Source organism: Anabrus simplex, chromosome 3 (assembly GCF_040414725.1).
Source record: "Anabrus simplex isolate iqAnaSimp1 chromosome 3, ASM4041472v1, whole genome shotgun sequence".
In the NCBI taxonomy this organism is placed as follows: Eukaryota; Metazoa; Arthropoda; class Insecta; order Orthoptera; family Tettigoniidae; genus Anabrus; species Anabrus simplex.
This window is the reverse complement of record NC_090267.1, coordinates 371,303,976-371,323,900: the sequence shown is the minus strand read 5'-3', so window position 1 is coordinate 371,323,900 and position 19,925 is coordinate 371,303,976. Positions and strand designations below refer to the sequence as shown.

General features: G+C 38.2%; 1 protein-coding gene across 8 annotated transcripts in view; it reads right to left on the bottom strand.

Annotated features, from left to right (window-relative positions):
* Fak (protein tyrosine kinase 2 Fak) overlaps positions 1 to 19,925 on the bottom strand; it is a 795,737-nt gene that overhangs the window by 44,615 nt on the left and 731,197 nt on the right. For 7 of the 8 annotated variants that reach the window (XM_067143295.2, XM_068226723.1, XM_067143297.2 and 4 more), the window contains one exon: positions 3,531 to 3,728. The exons of the other annotated variant lie outside the window; for it this stretch is intronic. In XM_067143295.2, the coding sequence (XP_066999396.2) occupies positions 3,531 to 3,728 (198 nt within the window). The remainder of the gene's footprint in view (positions 1 to 3,530; positions 3,729 to 19,925) is intronic. 8 annotated transcript variants of the gene reach the window in all.

Genomic DNA, 19,925 nt, shown 5'->3' with positions numbered 1-19,925 from the left:
AAGAGGACTGAATGTCAGATCGGGAATAAAAAACTGGAACAAGTTGAAAACATCCAGTAGTTAGGATGTGTATTCTCGCAGGATGGTAGTATAGGAAGTAAGATTAAATCAAGGTGCACTGTCTCAAGTTGAGCCTTTTCATAAGCATGTTTTGCTTTACAGATCACTTTAGCAGTCAATTTACATTGGATGAGAAATGATTTACTTTTTCCTGTCCCATTCCAGCAATTTTAAGCCTGAGACCATGTTGTGAGAGCTTCATCGCACTGTTCAGTCCACCCCACAGAGTAGCAGCATACGAACCTTCTTGAAAATCTTTTCCCACTTGTGTGATCCTAGAGACTCAAACTATTTGTGGAAATCATGAATGACATTTTGATTTATCACATATTCCTTGATCCGAAATCTATGCATCTTATGCATTTGGGATCTGCGATTGGTGGTACTAAGAGCAATCTAACTTTAAGTAGATAATGGTCCAAATCAATATTAACACCTCTAAGCACTTTTACATTCTGTTTCTCATGGAAATTGTGATGGGAGATGGCAACATGGTCTGTTGTATGTTCATCGATCAGTTCAGTAGGTGAGTGCCAGGTCATATATTTTACAAGGATTTTTTTGAAGTAGGTGGGCATAATTTTAGGGTTCATCTGGTTGGTGGTCCCAATGAAGCATTCCCCATTGCAGTTGGTTCAGGCATGAACTGGATATTCACCCCTGGTATACCCTCCTTGCCCAAGTGAGTGCTGAAGTCACCTAAAAGAATGAGTGGAGTCTTAATTCCAGACATGATATTTATCGAGTTCAGAAGGTCTCAACTTTCTCAAAATTGCTGGAGTTGTTGTTGTTATTATTGCTTTCTTATTTTTTAGTTTGTTTGGGCTGCCTGCGGACCACGGTGCTTGTGTTTAAGCTGTGTTGTTGTTTTGATGTCATTTCTTACTACTTCTGGTGTTCTTGGTGGTGGATTTTGTGGCTGCTTTCTTCTTGGTACCTTGAGCTTTTTTGTTGGCTCAGTATTCCTTCATTTTCTTGCTAAACTCTACCTTGCATTCCTGAGGCCATTTCCTTATCTTGTTGTTGGTAGCTTCGGTAAAGGATGTCAGGAAGGGTCTGCTTTTGATAGTTAAACAGTAGTTACTCCTTTTAGTTAGTGTGTCTTGATTAATATTAAATTATGCAAGATTCTTCTCTAACTGCTTGATCCACAGGGATCCAGTGCCTTTACCTTTGTATATTTTGCAGATCTTATAGGATAGCCTGCGGGAGGTCCTTTCTCTACAGGTTCTGTAGGAAACCAGCAGTCGTCTTCTGATGGCATCTGTGAGGGTTTCTTGGTGTTGGCAAGTTCACAGTTTGGTTTGTACCATCACCTTCCATCTGGTAAGATTCCTGGTCCTGCTACCTTTCTCAGGAACTTCCTTTCTTCTACTTTGAGGGCTCTCACTGGGGTCTTAGTGGTTAGAGATAGGCACTCTGCTATGCACAGAACTGATGGTCTTATTACGATGTTATAGTGTTTTAGTTTGATATTCATAATTAGATGTTTCGATGCGTACAGCTTTTTGTAGGCATGGTATGCCTTGTCTAGCTCGATTCTCCTCTATTCAAGAGCTACTGTTTCACTGGGGTCTTTTGAAATCCATTCACCAGCGTATTTGAGAGTTTGGGCTCTTTTGATATGATATGTGTCTTTGCTTTTGGTTAAAAAAAACTCTATTTCTGACGTAGATCAAGAGATCTGTTTTAGCTATTACTGAGTGAAGTGTTTGGAGTTGCATTAGTAACCTCTTGCATGTCGTTTTCTAGTAAGGTCAGGTTATCAGCAAACACCATGCATGGGATCCTTAGGTAGTCTTCTTTGATCCCCATTCTTAATCCCATGTTCACAGGCAGGGACCTGGTCCATTCCCTTATGATCTTTTCCAGGATACAGTTAAATAATATGCATGAAATACCATCTTCTTGCCCCACCTCTGTTTTGACTAGGAAGCTCTCCAAGAGCTGTCCTCTAAAATTTAATTTGGAAGTGGTGATGAGCAAGGTTGGCCTGCACTAATCCATTGACTATCACTGAGTTACAAGTTCTCCTTGGTTTTGGAAAAGAGTGGTCCTATCTACGGAGCCATATGCCTTCTGGACGTTAATGAAGGTAACTACCCACTGTGTGGCTTTTTCTTGCTATACTGGAGGACAGTCTGAAGGTTTTGTATCTGTTCAGTACAGGACCTCAATGCTCTGAACCCTGCTTGGCATTCTCCTAATGCATTGTCCACCTGTCATGTTCCATGCTGTTCTAGGATCTTGGAAAATATCTTACAGGTGACTGCAAGGAGTTATATTCTTCTGTAGTTGCTGGTGTCTGTTTGGCTTATTTTCTTGTGGATGAGGATGATAATAGCTGAGTTGCAGGCATCTGGGAGCATCTCACTAGCCCATATGTCCAGAATCACTTTGTATATGTGCCTGAAAGTGTATTCTCTGGCTTGTTTCAGCATTTCAGGTACTATCCCCTATTCCCCAGGAGTTTTGCTGTTCTTGAGTTGTTTTATGATCTCTTTAAGAGTCTTGTATGTGGAAGGAGGGATGGTTCTTCTTCTTCCTCTACAGTGTTTGTCCCGCCTGGTGGTAGAGTACACTTTGTGGGTCCATTGTCTCCATTTCTTCCTGCTGTGAGCCATGTCAGGATGAAGACTGATGCTTTTGAGATGTCTATTTAGCATATCAGCCATTCATGGCCTCGGTTGCCCCTTTGGTCTTTGTCCAACAAATTCCAGGGCACAGCTCTTCTTTGCGATGGTGTCTACTCCTTATCATAGCACATGCCCAAACAATCACAAGTAGTCCTCTTGCAGTTTATCCTTATTTGTACACTGGACATACGATCCAACCTGGTGATGCCAGTTGGCCACCACTACAAGTCAATCCATTTACCAAATGGCAGAAAAATCAGACCTCTGTTGGGCAACCTATGGCTGAGTATTAACTAATTTTGTTGAATGAACACTAAATGTGTCACTAGAGATATTTCAAATTGTACAATGAGTGCTGAATAGACTTTTTACTGCCATTTGAATATCTAACTACCTCTGCCAGGTTTGATCCAGAAGCCACCATTAACCACTGGTCCACAGAGGGAACTATATCCTATAAATATCCAACACCACCAATAATGGCCATGAAAATATTTTATGCAAAAACATGTTGAATTAACAAAAATAAGAACTCCCTGCCACCTTGCTCCATACATCAAAACATTGTGAAAAATAATAAGAAAGTCTCCAATATGAAGAATTTAAAGTTCAAAAATTATAAGTTACTGGAAACATGGTTCTGTTAATTATGTGGTTAAAAAAAAAAAAACAAGGATAACATACAAAAAGGAGTATCAGAACAAATTAAGCCCGTGATATATAAATACTAACAAAACGTGAAATTCTAAATGTTGTATAGAAAACCATACTGTGCAACCTCAACAAAAGCAAATAAACAAGCAAGCACAGTTATTAAGCTTCAAGCAATCCTACCTTCACTACGATGACTCTTTCTTCTGCAGATCCATTGCTGAGAGGTGTAGAGGAACGGTCCCGCTCATCTGGTACTTGAGGGTGGGGTAGTGGGGTAGAATGAAGGGGAGAACCTGACCCTGGCCCGGGCAATGTGCCTTCCACAGAGTCTGTGTCCGAGCGGTCAGACAAACTCGTGGCAATAGAAAGGCGCTTTTTCTGAGATAAAAAAGAGAAAGCCAAGCTTGGACAGAGATAAGCATGAATAGCATGAGCAGTCTGTTAAAAGAGATTTAAGATGAGAATGTTATAATAACTGTTCCAAAATATTTATCAAAGGCAGAAGAGGCAATAAATCAAACTGGATTAGAAAAACATGAAGTGGAAGATTGACTTACTAAACAAGAGATACAAATGGCAAACACATAGCATTAAAACACCACAAAAAATAAATATTTTGTTGTTTTGTATTCATCAGTCAACCAATCACAGAAGAAGATGAAATGCTCTGTCCTCCTTAAAGGATCCATTTCCGCATCTCTATTCACATACACATCTTATACAAGAATCTCATTTTTATCGGACTGATCAAGATATAACATCAATATATTTTTGTTTGTGTCATTCCAATCTACGATTTTCTGTCACTGCCATGGTAAGTTGTTCTACTTTATATTTTAATAATCTAACTTGATTTGTTCCAAAATTTCAATAGCTTCTTTTGGACTGGTATTATCATGACTCATACACATGAAAAGGGGCAACAGATCAGTAGAGTTTGGTTGCCTAAGCTCACCGTGAGACAACAGAAGAACAATTACATTTGATTGCACTGCACGTATCTTGATAATACCATCAAAGAGAGGCAAACTGATAGCAGCACCACTAGCTAGCCATATCACTGCTACAGAAGAATGGGAGCCCATCCTGTTTGAGTTACTGTCATGCAAGGGCTAATGGCGAGTAGCTGAAACATCAACATATTTCATGGTTTAATATTCTGGAAGAAAACATGGACTGTTCGTGTAAAATTGCACCCAGTTTTTTAAATCTAAGTAATCATTAGCTATCCATCCAATCTTTTTTTGTGCTTGCACAATAGTGCTTGGCAGGAACTTTTCTTTAGGAAGTGCTTTCCTCAGCCCTACACCAGAACATCAGTGTTTATCAACTCCTGTTGTCCATGTGTTTCATCATCAGTAAAGAATTTATAATTGTAGACTCTGGCATATAAAAAAATACATTAGTCCCAAAATGGGGGTACATGTCTTCTCACCTTAATCGTAAAATATGTCTGAAAAGTTTGTCTTCCTATGCTTCAAGCTCTGTGATATTAGGATCCTACATCTTATAGTTAATTCTGTCCATCACAAATTGTCTTGTTTACCCATTGCCTTAAATTAGTAAAATGGAGTATTTTACTTTCACACAATTTTCCTGCCTTCCAGTTGCAATATCTCTATCAATTCTACAAATCAATTTCACTGCATGTTCATTACATTCTCCTATGTCTCAAACTCACATTTTTCATTTAATTTTACGGAGTTTATTTCCTTTTATCATTGATCCACCTCCTCACTTAACACTCACTCATGTAAGATCTTTGGAATATTTCCATGCTCCACTGTATATTGAATCACTTGTATATTGTCTCTTAAAAAACAGAGACCTTGTACCTGCAAATTTTTCCAAAATATGTTACTACTGTTGTTGTAGCTATACAAAGCTCCAGATCATTCTGTGGAGACCACACAACAAACTATGAAAATGAACCAACACTGCCATCTCATACCTCATAGTATTACAACACTTGTTTACAGATACTCATAGGTAAAAGATGAAAATCTAAAGAGAACAAACTTTTTTTGTGCTAATCAATATGTTTATTATCCAATTTAATTAATTTCTTATTGGTTTAAGCCCACTAGGGAGGACTTTCTTTTTGGAGGTTCAATTTGTTCCCAATATCTCTTAAGCCCGACTAATAAGTTTTCTTTCTCTGCTCTGAGAGTGGCTTCCAGGATTTAGTACTTTTGGGTGGTGGTGACCAAGATGTATCCTTAGGAAAATTCATGCACCCAGAGTACTCCCAGGCAGAACCTACTGACTTAAAGTGAACTCTGAACTATAATGACAGTTGGAAACAGCCAATACCGCATGCAATGTACTGTAGATGCTGAATTTCTACGACCACCTTTCACTTGATCGATTAGATATAAAATTTTATGTCATTTTGTATGTCTGGTGGTACACAGGTACAGTGGTCTAGCCACCCACCTCTTATCTTGAGTGTTCTGGGTTCAAGTCTTGATAACTTTGGGTGGGATTTTCACTAACACCAGCCTGTGGCAACAGGAAGGGCACCTGGTCACACACCCCTGTCCAGCAGCGTATACTGGGGCCTACATGGCTAACAGTGAAGTCCAAATCTCAAATGAGAACGATGGAAATGCAAAGCACATTATAATGTAAACTTCTGACATGGTGTTCCATTTACGAAACTTGAAAGCAATGAGAAAAACCATTGCTCGTATTTCCGAGTGCAAGGCACTGTAGATTGATACTCAAGCCCAGGAGCTCCGTCTCTTTTCCCTCAACTACCCTCACATGGCTTGTTGGTGAATGTCCAATAGGTGTGGGGACCGAGGAGATAGGTGTGCTAAACTTTGCTCCTGTCAGTTTGCCACTGCCTAATGAGGGAGAGAGAGCTTAAAGGCTCAAAGTTCTCCAAAATGACATGATAGCCCATGTACAATGGTATCACATGTTTGTTGTTTTATGTGCAGGACATCTTAAGGATCCTTTATAGTTGAAAATTATTTGTGTATTTGAGTAGTATTACTGTTTAACCCAGATGAAATTACAACATATATTTTATCAGAACTAGTTTCAACGCCTTATTTTGCATCATCATCAGCTGAAATACATTCTAGGAAATATTTGGCAATCATATAAGTTTATCTACGTCACATAAAACAAATTTTGAAAACATATTGATGATTTAAAAACATGTTGTAATTAAACTCAAGTCCATATTATCTAAGACTTGCAAGTATTAAACTTTGAATTGATAAAATCCGATGTAAGATAGTTTATATTATCGTGGGTTTAACAAAAACAACTACTGAAAAAACAATCTTTTTAAAAAACATTAGCTCTGTTTGACACTTTATAAAAAAAAAATTCATGTAGAACCGTATTAAAACTAATTCAATACAATCTTCAAGCTGTTATATTGTAGCAATCGTAGTGAGGTGGAAAAAGAGAAGCCGGTGCTTTAAGATGTTAACAATTATCTCATTCCCAGTTCAATGCGGACCTGAAATAATAGGAAACTGGTAAGCTATCGCTTAACCGAGAACGTAAAATTTACGTCTTATAACATAAACATTTATGTGACTCACCTCATATGATCGCTGTCATTGCGAAGCACCGAGTAGCTAAGCGAGCCTTGTTGTGTTAGCAATTAAGTGTCCAAGGTTAGTTTGGGTCAAAGAGGGGAACTAGGGGAACTAGGGGAAGAAGGAAGGAGCAAATGAGGGGCAGCAACCTGTTGGAGCTCCGGAGGGCGTGATTGTGAAAGGTAGCATGTAAAGCTATTGCGCATAATATGAAATACTGTCCTATTGTCCGGTATATGTACATTTTTAAAAACTCAACAAGAAAATCAAAAAGAATATTTGATTTTTCAGAAATTTCATTTAAATTAAAGTTTGGATTAAAATACTGATCCAAGTGTATATAACAGCCCTCCGTAACATGCAGCAAACTACCTTTCCCTAAGCTCTACAAAATCTCAATGTCCTGTTCTATGGATGTGAATTTATGTTTTAGATCATGTTCATGTTGGCCAACCGCTGAAAATCTGTTATATTTTATTGCATTAATATGTTCAGTGTATCGAATTTTAAAACTTCGTCCTGTTTGGCCTAGATATGTGCAACTACAGTCATGCATTTAAATCTATATACTACCGATTTGGTATAAGGGTTCGATCTATTAACTGAAGTTGCATTGTGCAATACAACTGTATTATTATTATCAGTACGAAATGAAACCTTCATGTTATGTTTCTTGAAAAAAGTCATTCACAACTTTTACTTATAACAAGGATATTTATAAGTTTACTAATATTTTCAAGAAACATAACATGAAGGTTTAATTTCGTACTGATAATAATAATACAGTTGTATTGCACAATGCAACTTCAGTTAATAGATCGAACCCTTATACCAAATCGGGAGTATATAGATTTAAATGCAATGACTGTAGTTGCACATATCTATGCCAAACAGGACGAAGTTTTAAAATTAGATACACTGAACATATTAATGCAATAAAATATAACAGATTTTCAGCGGTTGGCCAACATGTACATGATCTAAAACATAAATTTCATCCATAGAACAGGACACTGAAATTTTGTAGAGCTTAGGGAAAGGTAGTTTGCTGGATGTTACGGAGGGCTGTTATATACACTTGGATCAGTATTTTAATCCAAATTTTAATTTAAATGAAATTTCTGAAAAATCAAATATTCTTTTTGATTTTCTTGTTGAGTTTTTTAAAAATGTACATATACCGGACAATAGGACAGTATTTCATATTATGCGCAATAGCTTTACATGCTACCTTTCACGATCACGCCCTCCGGAGCTCGAACAGGTTGCTGCCCCTCATTTGCTCCTTCCTTCTTCCCCTAGTTCCCCTAGTTCCCCTCTTTGACCCAAACTAACCTTGGACACTTGATTGCTAACACAACAAGGCTCGCTTAGCTACTCGGTGCTTCACAAGGACAGCGATCATATGAGGTGAGTCACATAAATGTTTATGTTATAAGACGTAAATTTTACGTTCTCGGTTAAGCGATAGCTTACCAGTTTCCTATTATTTCAGGTCAGCATTGAACTGGGAATGAGATAATTGTTAACATCTTAAAGCACCGGCTTCTCTTTTTCCACCTCACTACGATTGCTACAATATAACAGCTTGAAGATTTTATTGAATTAGTTTTAATACGGTTCTACATGAATTTTTTTTTTTTATAAAGTGTCAGATAGAGCTAATGTTTTTTAAGAAGATTGTGTTTTCAGTGGTTGTTTTTGTTAAATCCATGATAATATAAACTATCTTACATCGCATTTTACCAATTCAAAGTTTAATACTTGCAAGTCTTAGATAATATGGACTTGGAAATAGTTTAATTACAACATGTTTTTAAATCATCAATATGTTTTTAAAATTTGTTTTATGAGACGTAGATAAACTTATATGATTGCCAAATATTTCCTAGAATGTATTTCAGCTGATGATGATGCAAAATAAGGCGTTGAGACTAGTTCTGATAAAATATATGTTGTAATTTCATCTTAACTACATTTTAATGTATTGAATAAGGTGGATACGAATTTTAATAAATTGTAATCTTGGATCAATATGGACGAATTATGAAATTTATCTACTTAACTGTAAAAGAGCCGTCGGGAAGACATGGGGCCTAAGACCATCAATGGTAATGTGGATGTACATAATGATCATTAGACCGTTGATGCCCTATGCTGCAATCATCTGGTGGCAGAAAGTAAGTCACTGAAAAGTTGGCACTAGACTGGATAGCCTACAGAGAATGGCATGCATAGTCATAACTGGGGCTACGAGAACTATGTTGACAGAAGCCTTGAATACTTTACTAGACCTCCCATCACTATGCAATTTCATAAAAGGACAGGCTAGAATGAGTTCATATAGATTGGCACAATCAGAGTGCTGGAATGCACAAAGAGCCAGTCTTGGACACTGTAAAATACACAGAGTAATAACAGAGGAAGTTCTACATATGCCTTCTGATCATATTATACCAAAGTACAACTTTCAACGGGGGAAGACCTAAGAGATCAATCCAGATGAGCCTAGGCAAACACACTACAGTCTTTCAAGCTGAAATGATAGCTATCACAACGTCTTGAAGAAAATCTGAAAATGAATAATAGGAATAAGAACACTTTCATTTGTAAAGACAGCCAAGCGGCCATTAAGGCACTAGAGGCAGTCTGGATAATATCCAGAATTGTCCGATATTGCCACTCGCTTCTCCTGAAGCTCTCAAAGTACAACATTGTCAAAATAATATGGGTACCAGGGCACGTAGGTATAGAAGGAAATGAAAAGGCAGATAAACTGGCCGGGAAAGGCGCAGAAACACATTTTGTAGGCCTAGAACCTGTAATACCAATATAAATGATCCGTTATTGGACATTATAAATTTTCCAGCTAACTCATTCCTGGTTGCCAGCGTTTCGCCCCCGTGTGCTAGGCTGGGCTCATCAGTTGGTACCTAGCACACCTACCAAGACGCTGACTAGTGCATACCGTGGAGCCCACTGCGTAGGCTAATTGTAGCCACCGGCAGTGCCAATGCACTATGAGAAACTTTGTCTCATTACCAAAAATTGATGCCTGCTTGGCTATCAGATGATATAGATGTTGATTCCCGTAGGGAATCTGAAATATTTGTTCCGAATGAGTAAATTTATAATACCAATATAAATGATCCGTTATTGGACATTATAAATTTTCCAGCTAACTCATTCCTGGTTGCCAGCGTTTCGCCCCCGTGTGCTAGGTACCAACTGATGAGCCCAGCCTAGCACACTGGGGCGAAACGCTGGCAACCAGGAATGAGTTAGCTGGAAAATTTATAATGTCCAATAACGGATCATTTATATTGGTATTATAAATTTACTCATTCGGAACAAATATTTCAGATTCCCTACGGGAATCAACATCTATATCATCTGATAGCCAAGCAGGCATCAATTTTTGGTAATGAGACAAAGTTTCTCATAGTGCATTGGCACTGCCGGTGGCTACAATTAGCCTACGCAGTGGGCTCCACGGTATGCACTAGTCAGCGTCTTGGTAGGTGTGCTAGGTACCAACTGATGAGCCCAGCCTAGCACACGGGGGCGAAACGCTGGCAACCAGGAATGAGTTAGCTGGAAAATTTATAATGTCCAATAACGGATCATTTATATTGGTATTATAAATTTACTCATTCGGAACAAATATTTCAGATTCCCTACGGGAATCAACATCTATATCATCTGATAGCCAAGCAGGCATCAATTTTTGGTAATGAGACAAAGTTTCTCATAGTGCATTGGCACTGCCGGTGGCTACAATTAGCCTACGCAGTGGGCTCCACGGTATGCACTAGTCAGCGTCTTGGTAGGTGTGCTAGGTACCAACTGATGAGCCCAGCCTAGCACACGGGGGCGAAACGCTGGCAACCAGGAATGAGTTAGCTGGAAAATTTATAATGTCCAATAACGGATCATTTATATTGGTATTATAAATTTACTCATTCGGAACAAATATTTCAGATTCCCTACGGGAATCAACATCTATATCATCTGATAGCCAAGCAGGCATCAATTTTTGGTAATGAGACAAAGTTTCTCATAGTGCATTGGCACTGCCGGTGGCTACAATTAGCCTACGCAGTGGGCTCCACGGTATGCACTAGTCAGCGTCTTGGTAGGTGTGCTAGGTACCAACTGATGAGCCCAGCCTAGCACACGGGGGCGAAACGCTGGCAACCCGGAATGAGTTAGCTGGAAAATTTATAATGTCCAATAACGGATCATTTATGTTGGTATTATAAATTTACTCATTCGGAACAAATATTTCAGATTCCCTACGGGAATCAACATCTATATCATCTGATAGCCAAGCAGGCATCAATTTTTGGTAATGAGACAAAGTTTCTCATAGTGCATTGGCACTGCCGGTGGCTACAATTAGCCTACGCAGTGGCCTCCACGGTATGCACTAGTCAGCGTCTTGGTAGGTGTGCTAGGTACCAACTGATGAGCCCAGCCTAGCACACGGGGGCGAAACGCTGGCAACCAGAAATGAGTTAGCTGGAAAATTTATAATGTCCAATAACCGATCATTTATATTGGTATTATAAATTTACTCATTCGGAACAAATATTTCAGATTCCCTACGGGAATCAACATCTATATCATCTGATAGCCAAGCAGGCATCAATTTTTGGTAATGAGACAAAGTTTCTCATAGTGCATTGGCACTGCCGGTGGCTACAATTAGCCTACGCAGTGGCCTCCACGGTATGCACTAGTCAGCGTCTTGGTAGGTGTGCTAGGTACCAACTGATGAGCCCAGCCTAGCACACGGGGGCGAAACGCTGGCAACCAGAAATGAGTTAGCTGGAAAATTTATAATGTCCAATAACTGATCATTTATATTGGTATTATAAATTTACTCATTCGGAACAAATATTTCAGATTCCCTACGGGAATCAACATCTATATCATCTGATAGCCAAGCAGGCATCAATTTTTGGTAATGAGACAAAGTTTCTCATAGTGCATTGGCACTGCCGGTGGCTACAATTAGCCTACGCAGTGGGCTCCATGGTATGCACTAGTCAGCGTCTTGGTAGGTGTGCTAGGTACCAACTGATGAGCCCAGCCTAGCACACGGGGGTGAAACGCTGGCAACCAGGAATGAGTTAGCTGGAAAATTTATAATGTCCAATAACTGATCATTTATATTGGTATTATAAATTTACTCATTCGGAACAAATATTTCAGATTCCCTACGGGAATCGACATCTATATCAACTAGAACCTGTATGCGGGATTTCCTATGGGCAAGCCCAATATTACATAGGAAAATGAGTACAAAAGAAACAAATGGAAAACAGGAAAAATATTCCAGGATGCAGGCTTGAAAGGGAACTGATAAAAGGACCAAACAAGAAGCATACTAAAGAACTGTTGAAACTCAGCAGAGAAAATATAAGATGGATAGTAGGACTGTTGACAGGACACTGCCATCTAAAAACCACCTACATAGAATTGAAGTAATGAGAGACATGTAGGAAATGCAATGAAGCAGAGGAATCAGCTGAACACATACTTTTCGAATGTGAGGCACTGGGTAGAATCAACTTTCCACTCTAGGACCACCAGGTGAAGAGAGAGGAAAAATCCAAGAAGACCCAATAAGAACAACCTGCAGCTTTGTGAAGGGAGCAGGTATATCTAGGTGGGAATGAAGGAAAAACATGGTAGCAAAAGATCTTAGAGGTTGATGCTAATTAGGAACTAATATTAGAGGCACCTTGAAGAAGAAGAAGAAGAAGAAGAAGAAGAAGAAGAAGAAGAAGAAGAAGAAGAAGAAGAAGAAGAAGAAGAAGAAGAAGAAGAAGAAGAAGAAGAAGAAGAAGAAGAAGAATTACTGCTCAAAGAACAATTTTAGCTTATTTGAAATTACAATGTAAATGTGACAGTGACTGTGTGGTGTTACTTTTGTTTCAGGGCTGAATCGTGTGTAATAAAACAGTTACTGGATAAACCATTCTTGCAACTGAAGTATGAAGATTAATTCCTGATAGTTAAAGCGGTAAGCCTACCTCATCTCTTCCTCAGAATCAACATCCTCTTAATTCCCCTGGCTCGGGACTGGGCGCTTATGACATCTTCGCCATTCATTTTATCTTCATTAGGTCACCGCCAAGCATTGCCAGATGCCATGCATTATCATTACCAGCAGCAGCAGCATCAGCATCAGCATCATCATCATCAAATGAACATGAAGAATTTTACAGCATTACCAGCAGATGTACCCGTTTTTCACTGGTTTATTAGCTTCCTTGTCAGATCAGTGGTGTCTGACACATGGTTTGATTCTACGCAACCATGCATTCCTCATTGACCAGCAGATGTACCCACTGATCACTGGTTTATTAGCTTCCTCGATAGATCAGTGGTGTCCTGACACATGGTTTGATTCTACAAACCATGCGTTCCTCATCATATATACTGAACTTCCTCACTTCACTCTTCTGACTTAATTACATAAATAACAGAGTGCTGATAGTTCACTTCCATCTACCTCTACATCCATGCAGGACGACCCTGCAGTGTTCCCTTTTGTTGTTTGGAATCAAACCTGTGATCTACTGAGGAAGGTAATAAACTAGTGAACAATGGGTATGTCCACTGGTAATGCTGTAAAATTCCAGATGATGATGATAATAATAATAATAATAATAATAATAATAATAATAATAATAAATAATAAATAATAATAATAATAATAATAATAATAATAATAATAATAATAATAATAATAATAATAATAATAATAATAATAATAATAATAATAATAATAATAATAATAATAATAATAATAATAATAATAATAATAATAATAATAATAATAATAATAATAATAATAATAATAATAATAATAATAATAATAATAATAATAATAATAATAATAATAATAATAATAATAATAATAATAATAATAATAATAATAATAATAATAATAATAATAATAATAATAATAATAATAATAATAATAGAGGGAAAAAGGAAGGCCCAGAGCAAGATGGATAGACTCTATCAAGAACAGTAGAAGACTGGACTGGAAAACAATTACTGAAGAGGAGTGGTAAAAGGAGAGGCAACGATGGAGAGGAAACAACAACACCCTGACCTGGCAGGAGCTGGACAAGGGAAAATGAAAAATGATGATGATTAAAAATAATAATGGTGCATGGCCTCTGGAAAGGCTTTGGTGGTGATCTAATGAGGAAGAAATGAATGGTGAAGACGACATAAACACCCAGTCTCCAAGCAAGGGGAACTGAGAATACGAGGAGGTTGATTTTGAGAATTTAAATGGGGCCTTTGGACCAAAGGCAATCCATTTAGCCACAAAGCCAGACTTTAATTTCTTAAACCCTAGGCTATAATCTCCACTATTCAAGTATTGAGTACACTAGCCTGCAATAAAAAAAAAAAAAAATAAAAAAAAAAATTGTGCGGTAAAAATGAAAACAGGGCTTTATGAATTTCTAATACAAAATTTGAGAAAAAGATTAGTTTTGGCGTATCACGTCTGGTTTAGTGGCAATTTTACATAATGTTATTTTGTTCTTACGTAAAATTGTTGATACTTAGTATTGATTATATTTGATATATTAATGTAAATTTCAGCTCGCGGAACGTAATCATATTTTGCATTCATTATGTACACATAAATTCTGCTTTGTAAGCAAGTAGATAGTTCGTATTATATTTTTAATGTATATTGAAATTCGTGAAACTGAAGCATAAAGCGCCTATTTGGTTTCGGCTGTGCCCTGTTATCCCATTCGCGTAGGAAACAGGGAAATTTTGTATAGCCTTTTTGTTGTCCCAGCAACAATCCAATGATCTTCAAATCACCGCAAATTTGCCACCCATGCTCGTGATATTTAATCTTTTCAAGCACCAACTTTACGGTCTCGTATGTTTCAGACATTTTTGTGTAGTGTGCAAGTGGTACGGGTGCCAGAACTTTTGTATTATGAAGCAAAGAGTCAATAAAAACACACCAGTTACTAGGATCATACTCTTTCCCTCCCAATTGATGTAGAAGATTTGAAACATCCGTACAAAATACAAGTTCATCTTCGTGAGTATAATACTTTGAGAATGTTATCTTTGAAAGGGAACTGCTTTATCAGTCCATCATAAACACTGCATAAGGGCTGGGGCTTTTAACACGTCTGTTTATTCAAGTGGTCTAAGATGAATGACAAATGCTCAAGTGTCTTATCTTCAATCCTACATGCCTCATGGTCTATTGCGTATCTGGGGGAGTTTGTTATGAATTTACCAGGAAACCCACAACTACAAAATGAAAATTTAGACAGCAATAAACCTATAATAAAATGCAAACACTAACAAATCAAATCGCATAACTGTATTCTAAGAAAAAGTTCCGCGATAACATCTCTCAACATTACATCTTACGAATTCATGCAGATACTAACACACCAAATTGCATCAAAACTAGATGTGATAGGGAAAAAAAAAAAAATAGCATCATTTTCGAAATCAGGGCAGCGATTTCCATAAGAATTACATATTTTCTTTTTTATCGGAAAATCATGTTGGCTAGTGGTATTGGCAGTGGCAGAGACCAGGGTAGTAGCTTGTGAAACAGCGTTGACAACATAGCAGGCTACTCCAGTGGCTATTGGCTGCACCTCAAAACACTTGTGGCTTGATGTTCACTAAACCAGCTATCAAAAAGGGGGAATCTAAGTCTAGTGGTAGCCCACATCTTGATTCGAGCATATGTCACTGCCCCTGTTCTAAATTGAGCCTGGGTACTCCAGTGACCCTACATAAAAGGGGGAAGGTGGCACTGATTCAGTCATTAGTTTTGTCTTTACTTCATTCCAAGTCTCAGAAATTTTATAAATGACATCTTTCAATAGCAACTTTTTTCAAAAATTAAGATACTCTTATTCTTTTCTACTGCTGCATGTTCTGCAGTAAACATTGATGGTATACCTTTTTCAGAAACTCAAGCACACTAATCCACAGGCTGAACTGAACTGGCAATGTTAGGGGATGAGCATTTTGCAGTTCTTCCTCCATACAAAGTAAAGGTGCATTATGGATAACAGTAATGGATTTTAGAGGCACATATTCCTCTGTTAAAAATTCTTGTGCTGGTAACAAAATTTCCTTTTAGTTGTAGTAGTAGTAGTAGTAGTAGTAGTAGTAGTAGTAGTAGTAGTAGTAGTATTTCTTATCTCCTGGTACTGTAAATTTTCTAATTATAGTGTTTTGTAATTTAGGCTAGTTTCATGAAATTTATACAACTGATCATCTGTGAAGCCTTACTATTCATTATGCTTTGGGTTTGTTTCTGAAATGACTAAACAGTGGCATGGTCAGCAGAAATATTTTCTAAGGGTGCTATTTTTTTCCAATTAATTATTATTATTATTAAATGAAAAGCGCACAATGTGCAAAAACAGTTTTTGTACAGATGGTCAACTATGTTAATGCCATTCTTATTATTGAGGTTGTCCTCATTTTGCAGTTTTGTGCATGGTATCTTTCACAATGATCGTTGCACAGGTTACATATACAGTCTTCGTTCGGCTGGTGGAAGTTTTTGGTTTGGCAGAATCTGTGGTGAAATCCATGAGTGGCGTAACGTGTAATTACGTGCCGTAGCTCGTAATTTGCTTGCTTCCATTCTTCCGTCATTATAGCGTCCGTGGAATAGAAGTCGGACCAAATAGCATTCCTTTTCTCGTTTAAATTTTGGCGCGCATTCTCGTAGGGCTTGGTGTTTGGTAGACAAAACTGTGTTTTGATATCGTCAATGAAATAGTCCTCCTTGGTTAGAACATACGTTAACCTTGAAGGGGCTGACTTCCCAATGCCTAGTATTCTCTTGAGATATCGGGCCTTGACTTTTTCTATTGTCATCAGGTCGCTGAGTGTGAGTTTTTCCCAGGTGATGCTAATCCCATAGGTTGCTATTGGTGATATGGCTGTCCTGAACAGTAGCATTGCTGTACCCAATGATATTTGTTGAGGTTGTTGAATGTTGTAGATGGCTTTTATTGCTGCGGCTGCTCTTTCTTTGACGTGGATATTGTAGGATGTTAGAGTAGTTTGGAGGGTGACTCCAAGGTACTTGAATTTCGGCACTACTTCCAGAGGTTTGTTGTGCATGGTTATTGTATTTTTAGGTGCATGTTTTCCTCCTTTCCTAAAGGTCATTTGTTTAGTTTTGTTGTGGTTTATTTGCAAACCGTTTCTTTCTGCCCATGATGTGAGCCTATTGAGGACCTCTTGGAGCTCTTCTATGTTTTCTGAGCCTATTGCCATATCATCTGCGTAAAGTATAAGCAATGCTGAGGTATCTGTGATTATTTCTGTGATGTCTGCTGTCATGATGTTGAATAAAATTGGGCTGATTGGGTCACCTTGTAGGACTCCGTTTGTTTGGGTTACGTTTTTGGATAGGGTTATGTTGTCTGATATTTGGACATAGTTATATTTGAGGATATTCGAGATTATGATTGCTATCGGATGTGTAGCTCCTATTAGGTAATTGAGTTTCCGGATGAGTGTTGCTCAATCAACAAGGTCAAAAGCCTTACGATAGTCTACGAAGACTACAAAATATTTCTTTCCTGGATGCCTCAATGTATCTTGGACCTGTTCTATTAGATATTTTACAGCATGTAGTGTGCTTCTTCCCTTTCGGAAGCCGAATTGATTTTCTGGTATCTGGGAGTCTATTTCTTCTGCAAGCCTGATTGTTAAGATTTTCATGAAGATTTTGAATGATGTATTTTCGAGGGCTATACCTCGATATGAATCAGGATTGTCAATTTCTCCTTTCTTAAATATCATTTTGATTGTTGACAATCTCCATTGCTCTGGAATTTCCCCAGTGTGCATGCATGTGTTGAATAGTTCTACCCAGTAGTCTAGCATGACAGGTAGAGAGTCTTTCAGGTGTTCTGTGCAAATGCTGTCTGGGCCGGGGGCCTTTCCATTTTTTGCTGCTGTTATTGTATTATACATTTCCTGCCTCGTTATGGGGATGTGATTTCCCGTCATTGTTACTGGAGTTAATTCAAAAGCTGTTGATCGGTGTTGGAGGTTGAGAATGCTTTTGAAATGGTTTTCCCATGACTCCATTGAGATATTATTTGTTACTGAAGTTTTTGGTTTCCTAAGCACTAGGAACGGGTCATTTTGGGCGTTTGCTGCACGTCTCCTGGAGTCTTCCTCAATGTACTCCGTTCTTGTTTTCTTGATTAGTGATTTATATTTCCTTCTTTGTTTGGCATATTGGGCCAGGTGACTCGGGTTCGATGTGTTCTTCGCTCGATGTAGTGCCAGGAGGGTCTTTTTCCGTTCATTGTAACAGTCTTTATTGAACCATGGTTGTGATCTCCTTACTTTCGTGTGAGTTTGGCATGACTGAAGGGTTCTTGCACACTTTTCCACTGCTTCAGTTAGTTCATGTCGTTGAACTAATAGCCTTGCTTTATCTATCTCATCACCGATATGTCTTAGTTTCTCTGGATCTAATTTCCTGGATATTTTCTTACTTGGTTGTATTGGCAATTGATCTTTATGAGTAATTTCAAAGACTGTCGAGATTGGTATATGTTTCCTAATCGGAGCTATGGCTGAAGTCCATAATGCTTTTTGACTGAATATTTTAATGTCTGCACCTCTGTAAAAGACTAAATCTATGGCGCTGCTTCCATTTGAGGCTATGTACGTTTTCATGTAGGGACTGTTAACAAGGACATAGCCGGCTTCTTCCAGAGCCTCTTTAATCAATTCTGTTCTGACGGTTGGTTTGTCTATTCTTGCATTTAGGTCGCCTGCGAAGATTATTCTATCATCTGTTTGCGTTTGTGACAAGGCCTCTGTTATTCTTTCGATTGTGTCCTCTGTTGACATATGTGGTTGAACATACATGCCAATGATTGATAGCAGGCTGGTCTTTACGGTAATTGTGTTTTCTTCTTTTATTATTTGTTTTATTTTCCCTAAGTTCGGTTTGAGAAAGATGGAGACCCCTCCTGATGGTCTTCCTGTGGTCTGACGAGCGAATGAATGAATTCCGTAATATCCTTGAATGTTGAAATCCTGTGTTAAGAATGTTTCTGTCAGTATAATGGCGTTGTAGTTGCTTAATGTCTCTATTGGAAAGAGAGGCAGAGCGTTTTTTATGCCTTCAATGTTCCATAGGAGCATATGTGTATGTTTATTGTAGTTCTCCTCCTTCAGCACGGTTTGCTCTCCGAAAACGAAATCTTCTTACGATTGTTCTATTTGGCCAGAATTCCGGTCGTACAGCATCTTCAAGGAATTTGAAAGGGAAACCTATTTTGAAGGCCTTGTTTTCACTTCGTGTGTGAAGTTCTTCGCAATGGATATTATCTTTAATTCCATTTTTCTCTAGGTACTTCTTAACCTTCTCTTCTGTTGCGTTTCCCTTCAGATTGCCTAGGTAAAGCCATGCCATTTTGTCAGCAGCTTGTAGATCATCTTCTTGAACCCTTGTCCCTCTGATGGTTTGTGTGTTTCTTTTATTTATTACAGTTGTCCATTCTGTTTCTCCTCTATAGTTATGATCGTTATCCCTTCCGTCTGTTTTGTTATTGAGTACCGCTACTTCATTATCCTTGTGAGTAAGCACTGCATTCCTATTCAGGGTCTGCGTAACTTTTTCTTCAATAATTATATTTATTTTATTCGTTATGAAGTCCATCATATATCTTACGGTTTCTTTTAAATCCGCTAGATCTGTAGATTCATTGTTCACGGCTTTCTTTTGCTGAATGAGCTGGGTTGTCCGTTCAAGTAAATGCGAGCTTTGCATTCCGCCGTCAGATGGTTAAAGTTGCTTGTTGTTGCTGTTTGTAGGTTCTTGGTTGTGGCCGGGAGATGAAGCTATTTGTTCCGAGGTCGAGCTACCTTCTCCTGCTTGGGTGTGGCCGCTAGATGGAAGTAGCTGCCAGTTGGAGTTACTTACAGGTTCTTGGTTGTGGCC